General features: G+C 38.2%; 1 protein-coding gene across 1 annotated transcript; it reads right to left on the bottom strand.

The window, feature by feature from the left end:
* Positions 1-334: 334 nt before the first annotated feature.
* Positions 335-6,350, bottom strand: LOC113041783 (proteoglycan 4-like). Its single transcript, XM_026200409.1, has 7 exons — positions 6,297-6,350; positions 5,702-5,851; positions 3,815-3,986; positions 3,166-3,729; positions 2,045-2,112; positions 1,801-1,844; positions 335-614 (listed from the first exon to the last, which is right to left on the bottom strand). The coding sequence occupies exons 1-7, from the start codon at positions 6,345-6,347 to the stop codon at positions 548-550; spliced, it is 1,116 nt and encodes a 371-aa protein (XP_026056194.1). The 5' UTR covers positions 6,348-6,350; the 3' UTR covers positions 335-547.
* Positions 6,351-15,098: the final 8,748 nt, after the last annotated feature.

The following is a 15,098-nucleotide window of genomic DNA, read 5'->3' as shown; positions in this document are numbered from 1 at the left end:
TTTAGAAACTTTCCTGAATTAAAAAAACCATGCTTTCACATTTTTAGAGGCTTCTGGACCCTCTTGACATCTGGTCTTGGTAAGCCTGTGCATTTATCCACCCCTGCCTACCTCAGCTACCCTTTATACAGAAAATGTATGATTTATCTGGTGGAATCAACTGTCTCTTCATGGTGTCAGTTAATATGATTGAAAACATGTCCCACCTTCCTACATATTTTGGTGCATCATATTGCAATATATAATTTGATGTGTTGAAGAATATTTCAGTTAATTGGCTAACCCACAAGGTGAATGGAAAGACATAAACAGAAATATAGTAACACTTTGATTTATTTGAACACAGCTTTTAGCAAGAATCAGTAATAAAGAAAAAAAACAGCATGACAGCATGTTAGGGTGGAAACCATTGAAAGTGTGTAACGTGGCTCCTCCTTCTTATCTAAAATCATCACATGCGCAAACAGGATGGCTGTGCCGTAACAGCGAACTCGACAACTCATAGCAGGTATTCAACTCATACTGAATTGTAGATGAATGGGTGACGTCACACATGCTTGACACCTGGTGAGAACTGGCAGGCCGGCTCCCATGTCTCCTCCCAGATTTTTCCACTGTAAGTATCAGTAAAAAAATATAATAATAACAACATTAGAACAGTGAAAAACAGAGGGGCCATTTTAACATAATAGTTTCACAGCATAAATAGTTGTAAAAAATTATTGTACGGCCTTGTATTTGTTTTTATACAAACCTATACATATATACTGTAATGCTTGATGCAATGTAACAGATAAAAATCAGCCACTCTGATCTATGAAGTCATAGAAAGTTAACTAGCCAATAGCCTATATCAGTCAGCAAGGATGATCTTGGCTGATACAGATTTTTGCCAGTATATTGGTGAATGTCTACTTCCTACATATAATCACACAGGGGCTATTATGCATGGTACTGAAAAGAGCAAGTGGCTAAATCCTGTATACAATATTTGACACTGCATTTAATCCATCCTATACCAACAGTGTAACAAACAGTGTAATTAATAAACATGTGGGTCTCCAAAATTACAATATTGTGCAATATTTCAAGCAATTTTTGTTGTTTTAATCTTTATGACAGCTGACAGCTCATGAAAACCAAAAATCATCAAATCACTATATTATAATAAAGAGGAATACAGAAATGTCGACCTTTTGAAAATAAATTTACAAATCTGACTTATCAAAAATTTTAATGCATACATTCTACTTGTTCTGGCTGCTTTTGCACAAATGACTGCATCAATGTGGTGTGGACGCCATCAGTGTATGGCATTGCTGAGGTGTTATGGAAGCCCATGTTGCTTTGATAGTGACTTTGAGGTTGTCTTTAATGTTGGGTTTGGTTTATATCATTGTCCTCCCTATGGGGTTCAGGTGAGACGAGTTAAGCACAGCAATACCATACTAAGCAAATCAGTTACTAGAAGTTTTGGCACTGTGGCAGGGGCAGAGTCCTACTGGAAAAGGAAATCAGCATATACATAAAGCTCGTCAGTAGATGGAACCATGCTCTAAAATCTCCAGGTAGAAGGCTGCATTGACTCTGGACTTAAAATATAGTGGACTTGACATTTCTCTCAACGCTGCTTGTTGGTTGCAAAACTTTGAGACCCACCTGTACATTTACACAGGTGTGCTATAATATACATTCCGACCTTATGTTCCAACCTTTATCCACCACCTATGAGATGGTTAAAAGTGGAAACAGAAAGGATATGTATGAAGGCAATATAAACCAATATAAAGCAGTACATACCATGCAGAGCAAGGTAACCATTTCACCCTTACTTCTGCTTGCCCCTGCAGAAAGACACAAACATATAATCAGGTTTTGAATTTCATAATTTTTGGGGCAAGGCCACTTGGCTTTCATTTGAACTTAAATGGACTCAAATTACCACTTGCTTAAATGTTTAGTATTTTGTGATCTGTGAAATGCCAGATGAGCAACAGACAATGGAGAGATGTTGAGACAGCCCAATGAAAACTATATTTCTTACCTCATTTATCCTTCTTCCTGTTATGGAGTCGTATTTGAAAACTTTTTGCCTACTGCATTTCCGGCAACCTTAAATGACAAAAAATAAATATATTAATTAACCATGAGTGTCAAAAAACATTTAAAAAAAAAACTTTCTTAACTAAGATTCATAAAACCTGGGGAACAACATTAACCATTGTCCTTGAACTTTGAATATTATATTAAGGGCCATTCACACCAAGAACGATAACTATAAAAAAGATATTGTTCTTGTTAATATGATAAACTATAACGATAACTACATGGAGAACAATATCGTTGGGGATCGCTTTTAAATCGATTTTGAGAACAATAAAAAGCTAACAGCCAGTAAGAACCCATCACATTTTAGCCATCACATTTATTAACACAAGGTGAGACTTTGCTTATCGTTGGTCAGTCTGGATGCTTTTAACGTTATGGTTATGGTAATAGTTATCGTTCCTGGAATGAACTGCTCTTTAGTCATCAAATTCAGTGATTTCATAGCCGAAATGTAGACTTATTATCATATAGCCTAGCCTAAAGGTTATTGAAACAGACTTGAGAACAGTGGTGGGGGTGGGGGAGGGGATAAGCTACCTGGGCTGCCCACTGATTTGTGTGTGTGTATTCATCTCTACTCAAGTGTGTATTGCCAATTGCTTGACTCCTAGAGTGCGTGTTCAGTACTGAAAGGTGTGTATGCAAGGACAAACTTCTTTGCGTATCAGACTGGCCACTGAAAATTACTCACTATTAACTAATTGACTGCACTTAAATTCACTTGAAGAATTCTGTATTTTAATGAATAATGATTACAAAAAAGGGGAAATTCATACATAGTTTGCTAAGACCATGAGATGGTCCTCACTACATGACACAAGATCCAGGGGGAGTGTTTGGATCCAGATCCAACTTCTCCCTCCTTACATCTACCGAAACCTACCCGTCTCCACCCCCTGATTCCTAAACCCGCCCAGTTCCACCCCTAAACCTACCCATCTGCCAGAGCTCCACCCCTAAACCTATCAAACTCCACCCCCTATATGTGGATCCAACCACACCCCTTGGATCTTGTGTTCTGCAGTGAGGAGCTACTGAAGACCACAGTTCACTTACACTTTCTTTTTTTTGTTGGGGGTGGGGGAGAGACAGGGTATAAATCTAAAAGATAAAAGGTCTCATTTTCCTGGGCCTGAGACTGGGACTCAGCCAGGGCCAAGAACTGAGGCTGTGGCTCGGGCTGAGCCTGATGCTGGTGCTTGGGCTGGACCTGATGCTGGGGCTCGGGCTGGACCTGAGGCTGTGGCTCGGGCTGGACCTGATGCTGGGGCTCGGGCTGGACCTGAGGCTGTGGCTCGGGCTGGACCTGATGCTGGGGCTCGGGCTGAGCCTGATGCTGGTGCTTGGGCTGGACCTGATGCTGGGGCTCGGGCTGGACCTGATGCTGGTGCTTGGGCTGGACCTGATGCTGGGGCTTGGGCTGGACCTGATGCTGGGGCTTGGGCTGAGCCTGATGCTGGTGCTTGGGCTGGACCTGATGCTGGGCCTGATGCTGGTGCTTGGGCTGGGCCTGATGCTGGGGCTCGGGCTGGGCCTGATGCTGGGGCTCGGGCTGGGCCTGATGCTGGGGCTCGGGTTGAGTCTGATGCTGGGGCTCTGGCAATGTCGTTGTGGAGTTCCCTACAATATTGTATGTGTATGTTAATTTTTGATATTCCCCCATCATAAAAAAAAAAAAAAAAAGTTTAAAACTATCATGACCTACCTTCTTTGATCAATAAAAAATTGTAGGCCTTTCTCATGGTGGCCACAATTTTTAGGTTATCCTCAGTGGGTGTCAGATGGGTCACAACATCAGCCACCCACTTTCCAGAGGCCTTATCTTTCTTGGCGAAAAATAGAATTGGGACATACCCCAATGCACTTAGTTTTTTCACCTGTAATAAATAAATGCAGACAGCAAACATTAGTTATTCCCACTGCATTATTTTCCACCCTATTGAAAACAACTGCATTAAATACATTAGTGCTACTGTTTCTAATATACAGGTACACAATTAACATTATCAACCTTACCAGCTTTTCCCCTTAGAAACAACATTACATGATGTTTTATTAACAAAGTTTTGGAAGAGCATTTCCAAATAATCAAACCTTATTAGACATGAATGGAGCAAACTCTGCTAATCAATCCAATGAACGAGTTAAGAGGTGTATATATAACAACAAGCATACCTCTGTCCGTTGACAGTTTGACAGCATCCCTCCACCACCCCATCTCCTCACTTCTAGTCCTAAATACTTTTATAACAATGGGGGGAAGTACTCTGGGTTCTAGCAAAAATCCCGAACTTGGAGCCCTCCCCCGGACAGCACACCAAATACTCATAATCTTTACTCTGTTTAATTGATGTAAGTTTGAAGACCAAGTTAGTACACACCAGCTAGAAAACACGGAATAGTGAACTCGGACACAACTTCAGAGAATAGAAATGTCATCAAAATATACAAACGGTAGCAAACATATGCTTAATCGTTTTGATTATGTGGGGGTCCTTGGAAATGTTTCTCCCACACAAAGGGTCCTTGGAACAAACCGTTTGTGAAACCCTGATTTATACAACCAATATTCATGTAATGTTGTGCTGGATGCTGATGGTTTAGTACTTAGCAATCTGGGTTTCTAAAGGGAACACTAAAAGTCCTGACACCCTTCAATAATAATTGTATTGATTGGACACACACAAAATGAAAATATGATAACAAAAATACATTTTGACTGGACTCCTTCTTTATGGCCACCTATCCACCAGATCCAAACACTCTCCCCCCAACCCCCCCCCGGTCGGTCTACCTGTCTCTGCCCACTGCAAATGTAGATTGGGGGACAAACAGAAACACTCATTTGGGAATGCCACCAACGGACATAAAATAGACAGCGGTCCTACTCCAGTAGGTATGGTTGAATCCTTTCCACTTTTAATGTGACATTACTATCTCCCCTGTAGTAATTAAAATGTTTTTAAGTTGTGGCTTTGAAATAGGACACCTGGATTTTAAGTTGTGGCTTTGAAATAGGACACCTGGAATATGGCCTTGCTTTTAACAACACATATGTTGCACACAGTATGGCTTACACGCATGTTATTTTGCCACATCATCACGCACTTTCTCTAAAATTAACGCAGTGAAGACACTATAAGGGTTAGATGAAATATTCACACGGTAGGGGTGGTAGTGCAAGGTAGGAGCATGTTATCTACTTACATAATCATGCAAGACTGTCTTTAATAGTGACTCTGGGTCTGAATTCTTTGAATTGCCTTTAGCAGAGACAGAGACTTCAATAACACGCATACTGAAGTACCTGTGTATTACTAAAGCAAAGTTATATTTACAATGTAGGCGGTTGTATATGTAAACAAATGTACATGAGCGCCTGGTCAAAAAGAAAGTCTATTCCATGCGTGTCAAGCAAATTACAAATTAATTAAAATAATATGTTACACGAATGCAATCTATGACAACCTCAAATTCATTCACTGACAGATTAAACTTATTTTTGTAAAACGAGGCCCTTGCCCTACCATACAATATTAATGAAAGTGAAACAAATTATATTGCTTAATGAAATATGAGCATTTCTACTTACTGCAATATGGGCAGAGTCCACCACTCTTCCAGCATTTCTATTTTTTAGGACCCTTTCCCCCCACTTCCTGTCCAGGGTCACTTTTTTGGCTGCTACTTTTTTTTTTTGGGTGATGGCTGCAAAACAAGAGCTGCAGGTTTTGAGGCTCACCTGTGTTGGTAAAAGTATACCAAAGCGAGACATCAGATCCACAGTCACAGAGAAAAAGTACAATCAAGATAGAGTTTAATTTGGCTGTATACAGGAAAGAGAGGAACACACAAAGCACAATGCAATTCAGAATATGCGTCTCTAGATTGCCACATGATTCTTCTTCTTCTTATTATAATCATACAGTGAAAGTGGCAGATGTAGGAGACACCCAGGCTACTCTAATTAATATTGTCTATGGTGTTTGGTGCAAAACAAGCAATCAAAATTTATATCAACCAGACGCCTTACATTATCACTGTTTTGTAACACAGTACAGATATCATACAGGGTCATTTAGTAGGAGCATACTTTAGTGTCCAATTGACCTAACAATGAGAAATGTAGAATATTAAAACCACATATTTGAATATTACACATAATGCTCTATTCTATTTTCCTTCACCTGGTTAAGTGCTTGGCAGGAGGGGCAAGGCTTGAACTTCCTTCGAGACATTTTGAAAACTACACACATACACACATTTTGAAGAGTACACTTTAGACAGTGTCAACAAAAACAACACAACTTATTTGCATAAATGATAATTTTTCATACGTGTCATTGTTATATATTTTCTAATTTACCTATTTTGGAAGCTACTTATATATATATGAATATGAATGAATCAGTCAATAGTTTATGGCAGCATTACTTATTACATTATTTATACATATGAATTGTTTTATTTCATATTGAAAAATTGTGATGAGCCACAATGTAGTAGTTATGAATTAATTGTATTGTTAATTATGGATTTATTTTGGGTGTTTATTATGTAATTTTGTGTGGATTTTTAACAATTTGGCTGTAAAACAAACCAATCTGGCAACAGCGTTCTTCATTCTTAACATTTAGAATGTTGGATAGTTGTAATAATGTCATAATGTAATACTGAAAATCTTACATTCCATTATTGTACCTTACATGATTATATGCGACAAAAAAATAACTTGAATTCAATTAGCTAACTTTGGTAGCCTGCACATTTGGTACTGAAAGCTTTTTTTTTTTTTTTTTTTTGAATGTTTTCCATTATTTGTCGTCATAAGACATGGCCACCTTAAAAAATGTAAAGTTCCTAAACACAACTTCTTGTCCTGATTCAACAGTTTTGATGTGTAAATGTAAGAATAGTATCGATCTTTATTAATTAAGCCTTCTAACATTACTTTACTTACCGAGTGGAAAATCGCAATGGACCTTGGGATCGCCCATACGGTGACGTAAGCGTTATTAATTTAGAGGATTTAATAATAATAATAATAATAATAAAAAGATTAATTGAACACAATCGTAGCATTTATATGCATTTATTAAAATCAACAAACCTCTGATAAAAATACGTTATCCAGCATGCTATAGTTAAAGCGGTGTCCTACCAATGATAAGAAAACGCTTAAACTGCTTACTTGCACGCGCCTTGGAGCGTTGTTAAACTCACCTTTTAATGCTGTTTTACCTGCAGTCGAGCGTTGCTTTGGTCAAACTCACCTCTGAATGCCGTTTTCCCTGCAGCTGAGCGTTGTTAAACTCATCTCTGAATGCCCTTTTCCCTGCAGGTGAGCGTTGTTAAACTCACCGCTGATGAACGCGCTAAACCTTTGCGGGCGCTTTGATATCAGATTGCGAGGCTTTTTAAACATCAAAAACCCGCCATTTGGGGGCCGCCATTTGACTCACCTTGGCATAGATCATTTTTTGTAACCTGTTCCTTTTTATTTTTATTTATTGTAGTCTAGATCCATACGAGGCAGACAATGGGTTGTGGTGTGCTGAAACAAGACGTCAAATTTCAACGCTGTTTAGTTCCATAGAAGTCTATCGGACTACCCCCCACGTTGAAAAAAGACGTCAAAGGTATACCCAGTGCGTCAAAAAAGTGACGCCAGATCCCTTGACCATGCGTCAGACATTTGACGAGTAGCGAGTGAGACTGTGTTGAAATGGCATATTGTGTGAGGACTAAACTACACAGTCATGACATACAAACGGTATTCACTTCACTTTCTGTTAACAGATGCGATGCAGATTCTGAAGAAACAACAAAATAAATGCTATAAAACTTATCATGGTACAAATGTTAAATTTAATGGACATGTTTTTACAGGTATTCGTTTAGGTTCATATACATCCTCCTCTGTTTTTCCTGGCAGGGCACAAAGTTTTGGAAATGTACTTTATTTTGAAATCCACACTTGTGAAGGTGTTAATATTACAAAATATTCTAGGGTTCTTTATTAGGGAGAGTTGCTGATTGCTCTATATGAGATGTTTAATGTCAATGCTGTCAAGACAAAAACAGATGTCGGACTGTGTTTGTGTTGAATAGCACTGGAAAAAAAAGTTACCGGAACAAAGCTCTTTTCAACAAACCAACCAAGACCATAACAAGGTACTATGATATGCACTAAACAAAGTGATTTGAATTTACCTGGTATGTACATCGGTTAAGCACAAAAATAAATAAGTAAAAAAAATAAAAAAATAAATAACTAAAATAAGTAATTTTAATGTAATTCTGTAATGTGTTTTTTGTTATTGTTGTTGTTATTGAACATTGATTGTCTTTTGATTGTCTTTTTTTATCAGATTCACATTCAGCTTCTGTTAACCAAATAAATATCTCAAAGCATCTTATTTTCTCTCATAATTCTCTTGAATAATAAAACATTTTGTGGTTGCATGTTATGATGGGAACATAAATGGTGCCAATATTTTCCATAAGATAAGAAAATTAGCAAATGATCCAGAAGTGCAGTCGTTTTCTCTGGGACAAGGCTCATTTTGTCACAGTCTTCTGTCTTTCTGTCACTGTCTTCTGTGAGTGTTGTGTTTATTTGGTGCCATGTGCTCTTTCCTGTCCTTTTCTGACCCTGCCCACCTTGTCACCTCATTACTGTTTAGTTGCTCCCGGACTCATTACCTGGTTCACTCTGCACACCTGTTAAATTACTCACACACACAGCTGCTCCCCATTTGTTCACCAGTATATAGTTTGGTCTCACACACCACTCTGTCTGCAAGGATTATTGTATGTTATTTGCTAATGTTTGTCATTACGTGTCTCTAGTTCTTGCATTTCAGTGATTCGTTTCTGTTTTGTTTTTGCCGTGTTGGCCTTTTTGTTTCTTTCTTAATAAAGTTAATCTTCCCTGCATCTTGGACCCTGACCTTATTCTTTCCACGGTGCAGTAGAGACAGAATCCAGGCAGCAGTTATAGGTCCAGCAGGGAGGTTCCTCGATGTCCGCCAGGGAGAACGAGGCATTGAGGACTATGCCTGGGACTTCGTGGGGGCAGCTCGGTTGTCGGTGAAAGAGAAGACCTGTCTTATGGTCTTCTAGGGAGGACTGGCCGAGCCCTTCAAATATTCCATGCCATACTGGCACCCCGACGAGATGCTTGAGGACTACGTGAACCTGGCTCTGGAGTTGAGTGGCTCAGCTGTCAGGGTGGGGGTACTGACCCAGGAAGTTCCCGGCGAGGCGCCGGGTGCCGTTCACGAGTTCCCCGTGGAGGCGGGGCTTGCCGCTCCAGAGTCGAGTCGGGTTCCAGTGGGCCCCCCCAGAGTCGAGTCGGGTTCCAGTTGTCCCATTCCCCCCCCCCCCAGAGTCGAGTCGGGTTCCAGTGGGCCCCATTAACCCCCCCCCTCAGAGTCGAGTCGGGTTACAGTGCACCCCCCCAGAGTCGAGTCGGGTTCCTGTTGACCCCCCAGAGTCGAGTCAGGTCAGAGAAATGGCTTGAAGGAGATGAGATGGAATAGGATCAAGTGGGCAAGTGGTAAGATGATTAAAAAGGATGAGTTTTGAGACTTCTGCCTCAGAGTGAAGAGAACGATGTAAATGAGTTTGTGTTTGCTGGTGATATGAGCTTGAATGGTTGTGGTGTGGAAAATTGTGAACTAATGTTTTTAATTTAGCAGGATGCCTCACAGTGGTAAATATGGCCTTTTCCCAACTTTTTTGAGATGTGTTGATGCAATGAAATTTTAAATCAACTTATTTTCCCCTTAAAATGATACATTTTCTCAGTTTACACATGTTACATGTCATCTATATTGTATTCTGAATACAATATTGAAATTTGAAGCTTTCACATCATTGCATTCTGATTTTATTCACAATTTGTACAGTGTCCCAACTTTTTTTGGAATCGGGTTTGTATGTCTCCGAAAGGTTTGCCGCTTGGGTTGTACTGTGCACATGCATGTGAATTCCCTCATCATAAACAACACAGTGCAGAAACAATGTAAATGAACGATTAATTTCATAGCTTCAGTGATTATAATGGGTGTGTTTGCCTAACTTGCGCTAAACTAGACTAATGGACTATATATGTTCGTCTGTGAAGCCGGAACAAGACTTGCCCAAAACGCAAACATAAAACAAAAACATTTATATCGTCTTCTATATCATATAAATAGTCATTATAAACATATAAAGAACACTAATCTACAATAATGATTTTTGTCAGATTATTGCATCCCTGTGTGCTCCTCTTTTTTACATGTTTAATTTAAATAATTTTACAGTTTAAAATATTGATTAAATTATCTGGGTAGACCAAATGTATGTATTCGGCATGAAAACAATGGAGTATGATGATTATAATGACGAATGTAAAAAATTAAGCTAATTTTTTATCCTGACAAAGTCTGTATTAAAGTGAAAGTGAAGTGACATTCTGCCAAGTATGGTGACCCATACTCAAAATTTGTGCTCTGCATTTAACCCATCCAAAGTGAACACACACCCGGAGCAGTGAACAGCCATTTTGCTGCGGCACCCGGGGAGCAGTGGGGGGTTTGATGCCTTGCTCAAGGGCACCTAAGTCATGTTATTGCCGGCCCGGGATTCGAACCCACAACCCTAGGGTTAGGAGTCAAACTCTCTAACCACTTATTGGTATAAACATTATTGATTATTGATATTGCTGTTCATTTAAAGTTTAATTATGTTGTTTGGAGTTTGCGTGGTCTGCTTATATAAGCCATTTGACATGACCCAACTGAGAATGGCATTTTGTCCTCTATTTTGTTTATTTTTTATGGAAAATGGTTTAAATATATGTACCCAAAATTTCAGGATTATGGTAAACAAGGTATACAAGCACAGCTGCATGACTGGGTTGTGATACAGGTACGATTAATACTTTTAATGCCATTTTGTCACTCCAGAGAAACAATTACAGATGCATTTTAAAGATGGTGTGTGTCTCCACATATTACACAGAGATATGATTCGTTTTTTGATGACATTGTGAGCAAATGCTGCATTTAAGCAAATATCTCAACTTTTTAAAGTGCACTATTAGAGGCAAATCACCAAAGTTGCATTGACATCTATTGTATCAATAAGTTTTCTTACTATTCTTTGGATCCCTTTGCTATTAACAGGCAGCACTATATGTTCAAATGTTATTAAATTTGGCACAGTTATAGACCAAATTTGGTGTAACTTTCTCCAAAACCTATAGCGCCACCAAAAGTTCAAATTTCACTTTAGTTTCAGCTAGGAAAGTTTGTAATGAATGGTTTAGAAGCCACTTTTAACCACTTTTGTTTTGAACAAAGAGGTTTGTTTTGGTTCTGTCACATCAATTCAATTTTTGGAACCGTATCTTGTTTTGAAATCATGCAAAAGATTACATACCTCAGAATCTTTACATCACATTCCTGAACAATTTCATAAAGGACAGCATTCTTGCTAAATATCCAGGCAGGTTGTCTGAATTCAAGAGGGTTCTTGGAATTGAGTCATGGTAATCTAAACATTTTAAACGCACTACATGCGTCAAGATGACATCTGTGATATACAAAAGCCACTTTCCTCATCTCTTAGTTTGAATTATCATCTGGCTGTCTTTCTGATCTTCTTCGTTGTTGCCTCTGAGCTCCTGAAAAATAATAAAAAGGAAAACATAATCTGACAACAAGAGAGAACAGTATTCTCAGGTAAGTTTGGGGTTAAACTAAAAAGGTCAACCGTACACTATATAAGTGGTTCTTTCAAACAGTTCTAATACTAGAAAGAATATGACTTTGTATGTTGGTATGTATGTACATGTTCCTATTGTGAAAAATGTTGTACTTGCTAAACCCTAGACAATCTGAGGGGTTCGACTGAATCAAGATGCTGCTGATCATTTAAGCTGTTCTAGGACAGGTAAGCTTGTGTTACAGTATGAATATTACAGACATGAATACTGATGATTGATGCAGGATAAGAGAGCAGCTGCTGCTGTTAAAAATATATTTCCATTAGATTTTGCACCAAAGTCTGTTGATGACCAATATGATGGCTGTACAAATGAAATGGCAGCCAATGTGGAAAAATACTATAGAGAAGGAAAGATCTGGATCAGCTGAATTCAATAAGACTTGGCAAGAAGGTGAAGAGAATAAAAAGAAAGCAGAGAATAACTTGCAGCAGATTCATTCAGTCACACTGACAAACAGAAAAACAGAGAGGGAACTTTCACATGGTATTCACTTCACTTTCTGTTAACAGAAGCGATACAGATTTTAAAGCAAACAGACGAGATGCTATGTTACTTACCTGAGTTATGCATTGTTTAACATAGACTTTACTTATCTGGTGAAATTACGTGGTCTTGTTTCTTGAACTCATATATTTTTTGTGAAATGTCACAACATGCCCTCTAAAGAGGGTACACTGTAAAGCGACAGGCATGTTACAACATGTCCATGTGACAGGTTATATAATGATAAAAAACACAAGATTTAATTAAATTTGGTGTCAGAAGCTATTTTTTTCACTTCAGTGGAAAAAAAAGCACTCAAGGCACTTGAGGAGGAACAAACAATACAAAAGTTGGCAAAAACAATGCAGGTACTCCAATGAAGACTCACACAATTCAGAAGACAACAAAACAGACAGATAAGAATGCTGAGAAATCAATGTATACATTTCTAAATATTCAGATAATTACATTTTATATTACGGAAAACATCCACAGTTAAACTGGGAGTTTGTGGTGCATTGACAGCTGTCTCTGTATACAGAGGTTTAGGGATTTAGTGAAATCAATTTCAAATTGATTCACACATCATATTCCCTGAAATGACTTTGAAGTGGACTTGTTTGTAATCCGCAAACAACTGAGCGAAGAGACAAAGGTTTAAGAAACGCCATCTGTGGGAAGCATTTGAGGAGTTTCAAGGTCTCAAGACTTCTTGTGTGATTTACTACAATTTCTAAAATTAAATCCTTTGGATTTTCTAAGTGTTTTCATAATTCCTGTGGGAAATGCATTTAATAAGAACCAGCCAGTAAATGACACTGTCTCCACCATCATCTCAGCTATGTTTATGGAAAAGAGTTTGAATACGATGACCCAATGTTTCAGGATCATGACGAACAAACCAAACAAGCACAACTACATGATTTTGAGTGTTGTGTTACAGGAGCATTCATCATTTTTAATGGCATTTATTAATGTCAAATACAGACAGATACAGATGCATTTTAAAGATGGCGTGTGTTTCCATCTGCAGATCAACATGTGTCCGGTTCCGGCCACATGTGGAAAGCAACCTTGTGGAAAGCAACTTTTCATATTTTTTTATATCCCTTTGCCATAGACAGGCAGAACCGTATATATATAGTACAGACCAAAAGTTTGGAAACATTACTATTTTTAATGTTTTTGTAAGAAGTTTCTTCTGCTCATCAAGCCTGCATTTATTTGATCAGAAATACAGAAAAAACAGTAATATTGTGAAATATGATTACAACTTAAAATAATAGTTTTCTATTTGAATATACTTAAAAAAAAAAAAATATATATATATATATATATATATATATATATATATATATATATATATATATATATATATATATATATATATTAGGGGTGTAACGGTTCACAAAATTCACGGTTCGGTTCGATACGATACACTGATGTCACGGTTCGGTTCGGTTCGATACGTTTTAGATACAGCAAAATGTAAAAACATCTCAACTTTTCAGAATGCCGCAAGCGCACCGCGGGTCATGTGACAAGAACCAACCAATCAGCTTCATCCTTTCCCGTAACAACGTTGAGAGCTCAGCCAAGATGAAGGAACAGCTGATCATAGTTGTATATGGATTGCAATTTTGAAATAAATTCAGTAGCAGAGCTACTGCAAGCGATTTTTAGAGCTGCAAATCCATTTATCCTTTTTTTTTTTTTTGTAATCCCGCTGGTGTACCCTGTCATGTTGCAGATGCGACATACCGTTGTTTATTTATCCACCACTCTCTTGCCATCACCATTATAGCTTAAAGGGAATCCAAAGTGCACCCAAACACCAGACCTGTTGGTTATTGGGGGATCTTCTCATTTCTAGTCTGTTAAACGCATTGGCTATTTTGCAACGAGCCTTCAGCGTGTACTGAGTGAGCGAGCGCCTGCTGAGTAGCCTAACATAAACATATAAGATGGTGTTTTTTTCTTCTTCGGGAGTGTCAGGGGCGTTGCCTGTTACGTTGTTTGGGTTATTGGGCTACCTTGTTGAACGCATATCATTATATTTCTTTCTCTCTCTTTTTTTTTTTTTTTCAAATATAATTAATTACTCCAACGAACCGTTCGGTATACATAATGCGTACCGCGTACCCAGTGGCGTAGCAAGCTTTTCAAAAGTGTGGGGGATGGATGTGGTTTGTTTATAAACAATAAAAAAAAAAGATGAATACAATGATAGAGGGGTACAAAATGCAGGGCTTAAAGTTCTCCAGCACCGTGCCGGATTTCCGGCTTGCAGCGTTTGGCTGGGAAAAAAAATTATCCTACATTAAAAAAAAAAAAATCAGAAAAGGAGAGAGAAAAAAAACACGCCCACACAAAGCTTTTTGTCTGGTGGTATAAAAAAAAGTAACAATTTACTGTTTTTAAACATTAAAATAATATACACTTTTCTTTCATAATTCTACAACAGGTACGCAAACAATGTCATCATTTCTCACTTTTTTCTCCTCAACATGTAACATTACAATCAAACACAACAGGTAAGTAAGTATCCACAAAAGTATTCAGCTAATCAACAAACAATGCTCAAAATATCAAAATTAGTTGCACTGGCAATGAACCCATAAATACACTGCTTAACAATGACAGTTTGTCCCCCTCCTCAATTCCCTGCCTTCATCATCACAGTTATGTTATACATTTGCATGGCCACATAACGTTACATAGCCGA

Source organism: Carassius auratus, chromosome 3, assembly GCF_003368295.1.
Source record: "Carassius auratus strain Wakin chromosome 3, ASM336829v1, whole genome shotgun sequence".
Taxonomy (NCBI): Eukaryota; Metazoa; Chordata; class Actinopteri; order Cypriniformes; family Cyprinidae; genus Carassius; species Carassius auratus.
This window is presented reverse-complemented; position numbering and strand designations above follow the sequence as displayed.

Bases quoted from the DNA above. Each gene is read 5' to 3' on its own strand.
- LOC113041783 (XM_026200409.1), bottom strand. From the start codon at position 6,347: ATGTCTCGAAGGAAGTTCAAGCCTTGCCCCTCCTGCCAAGCACTTAAC. The intron at 5,852-6,296 runs GTGAAGGAAAAT...TTACCAACACAG, and splicing joins CCTGCCAAGCACTTAACCAG to GTGAGCCTCAAAACCTGCAG. The intron at 615-1,800 runs GTATGTACTGCT...TGATACTTACAG, and splicing joins TGGTTACCTTGCTCTGCATG to TGGAAAAATCTGGGAGGAGA.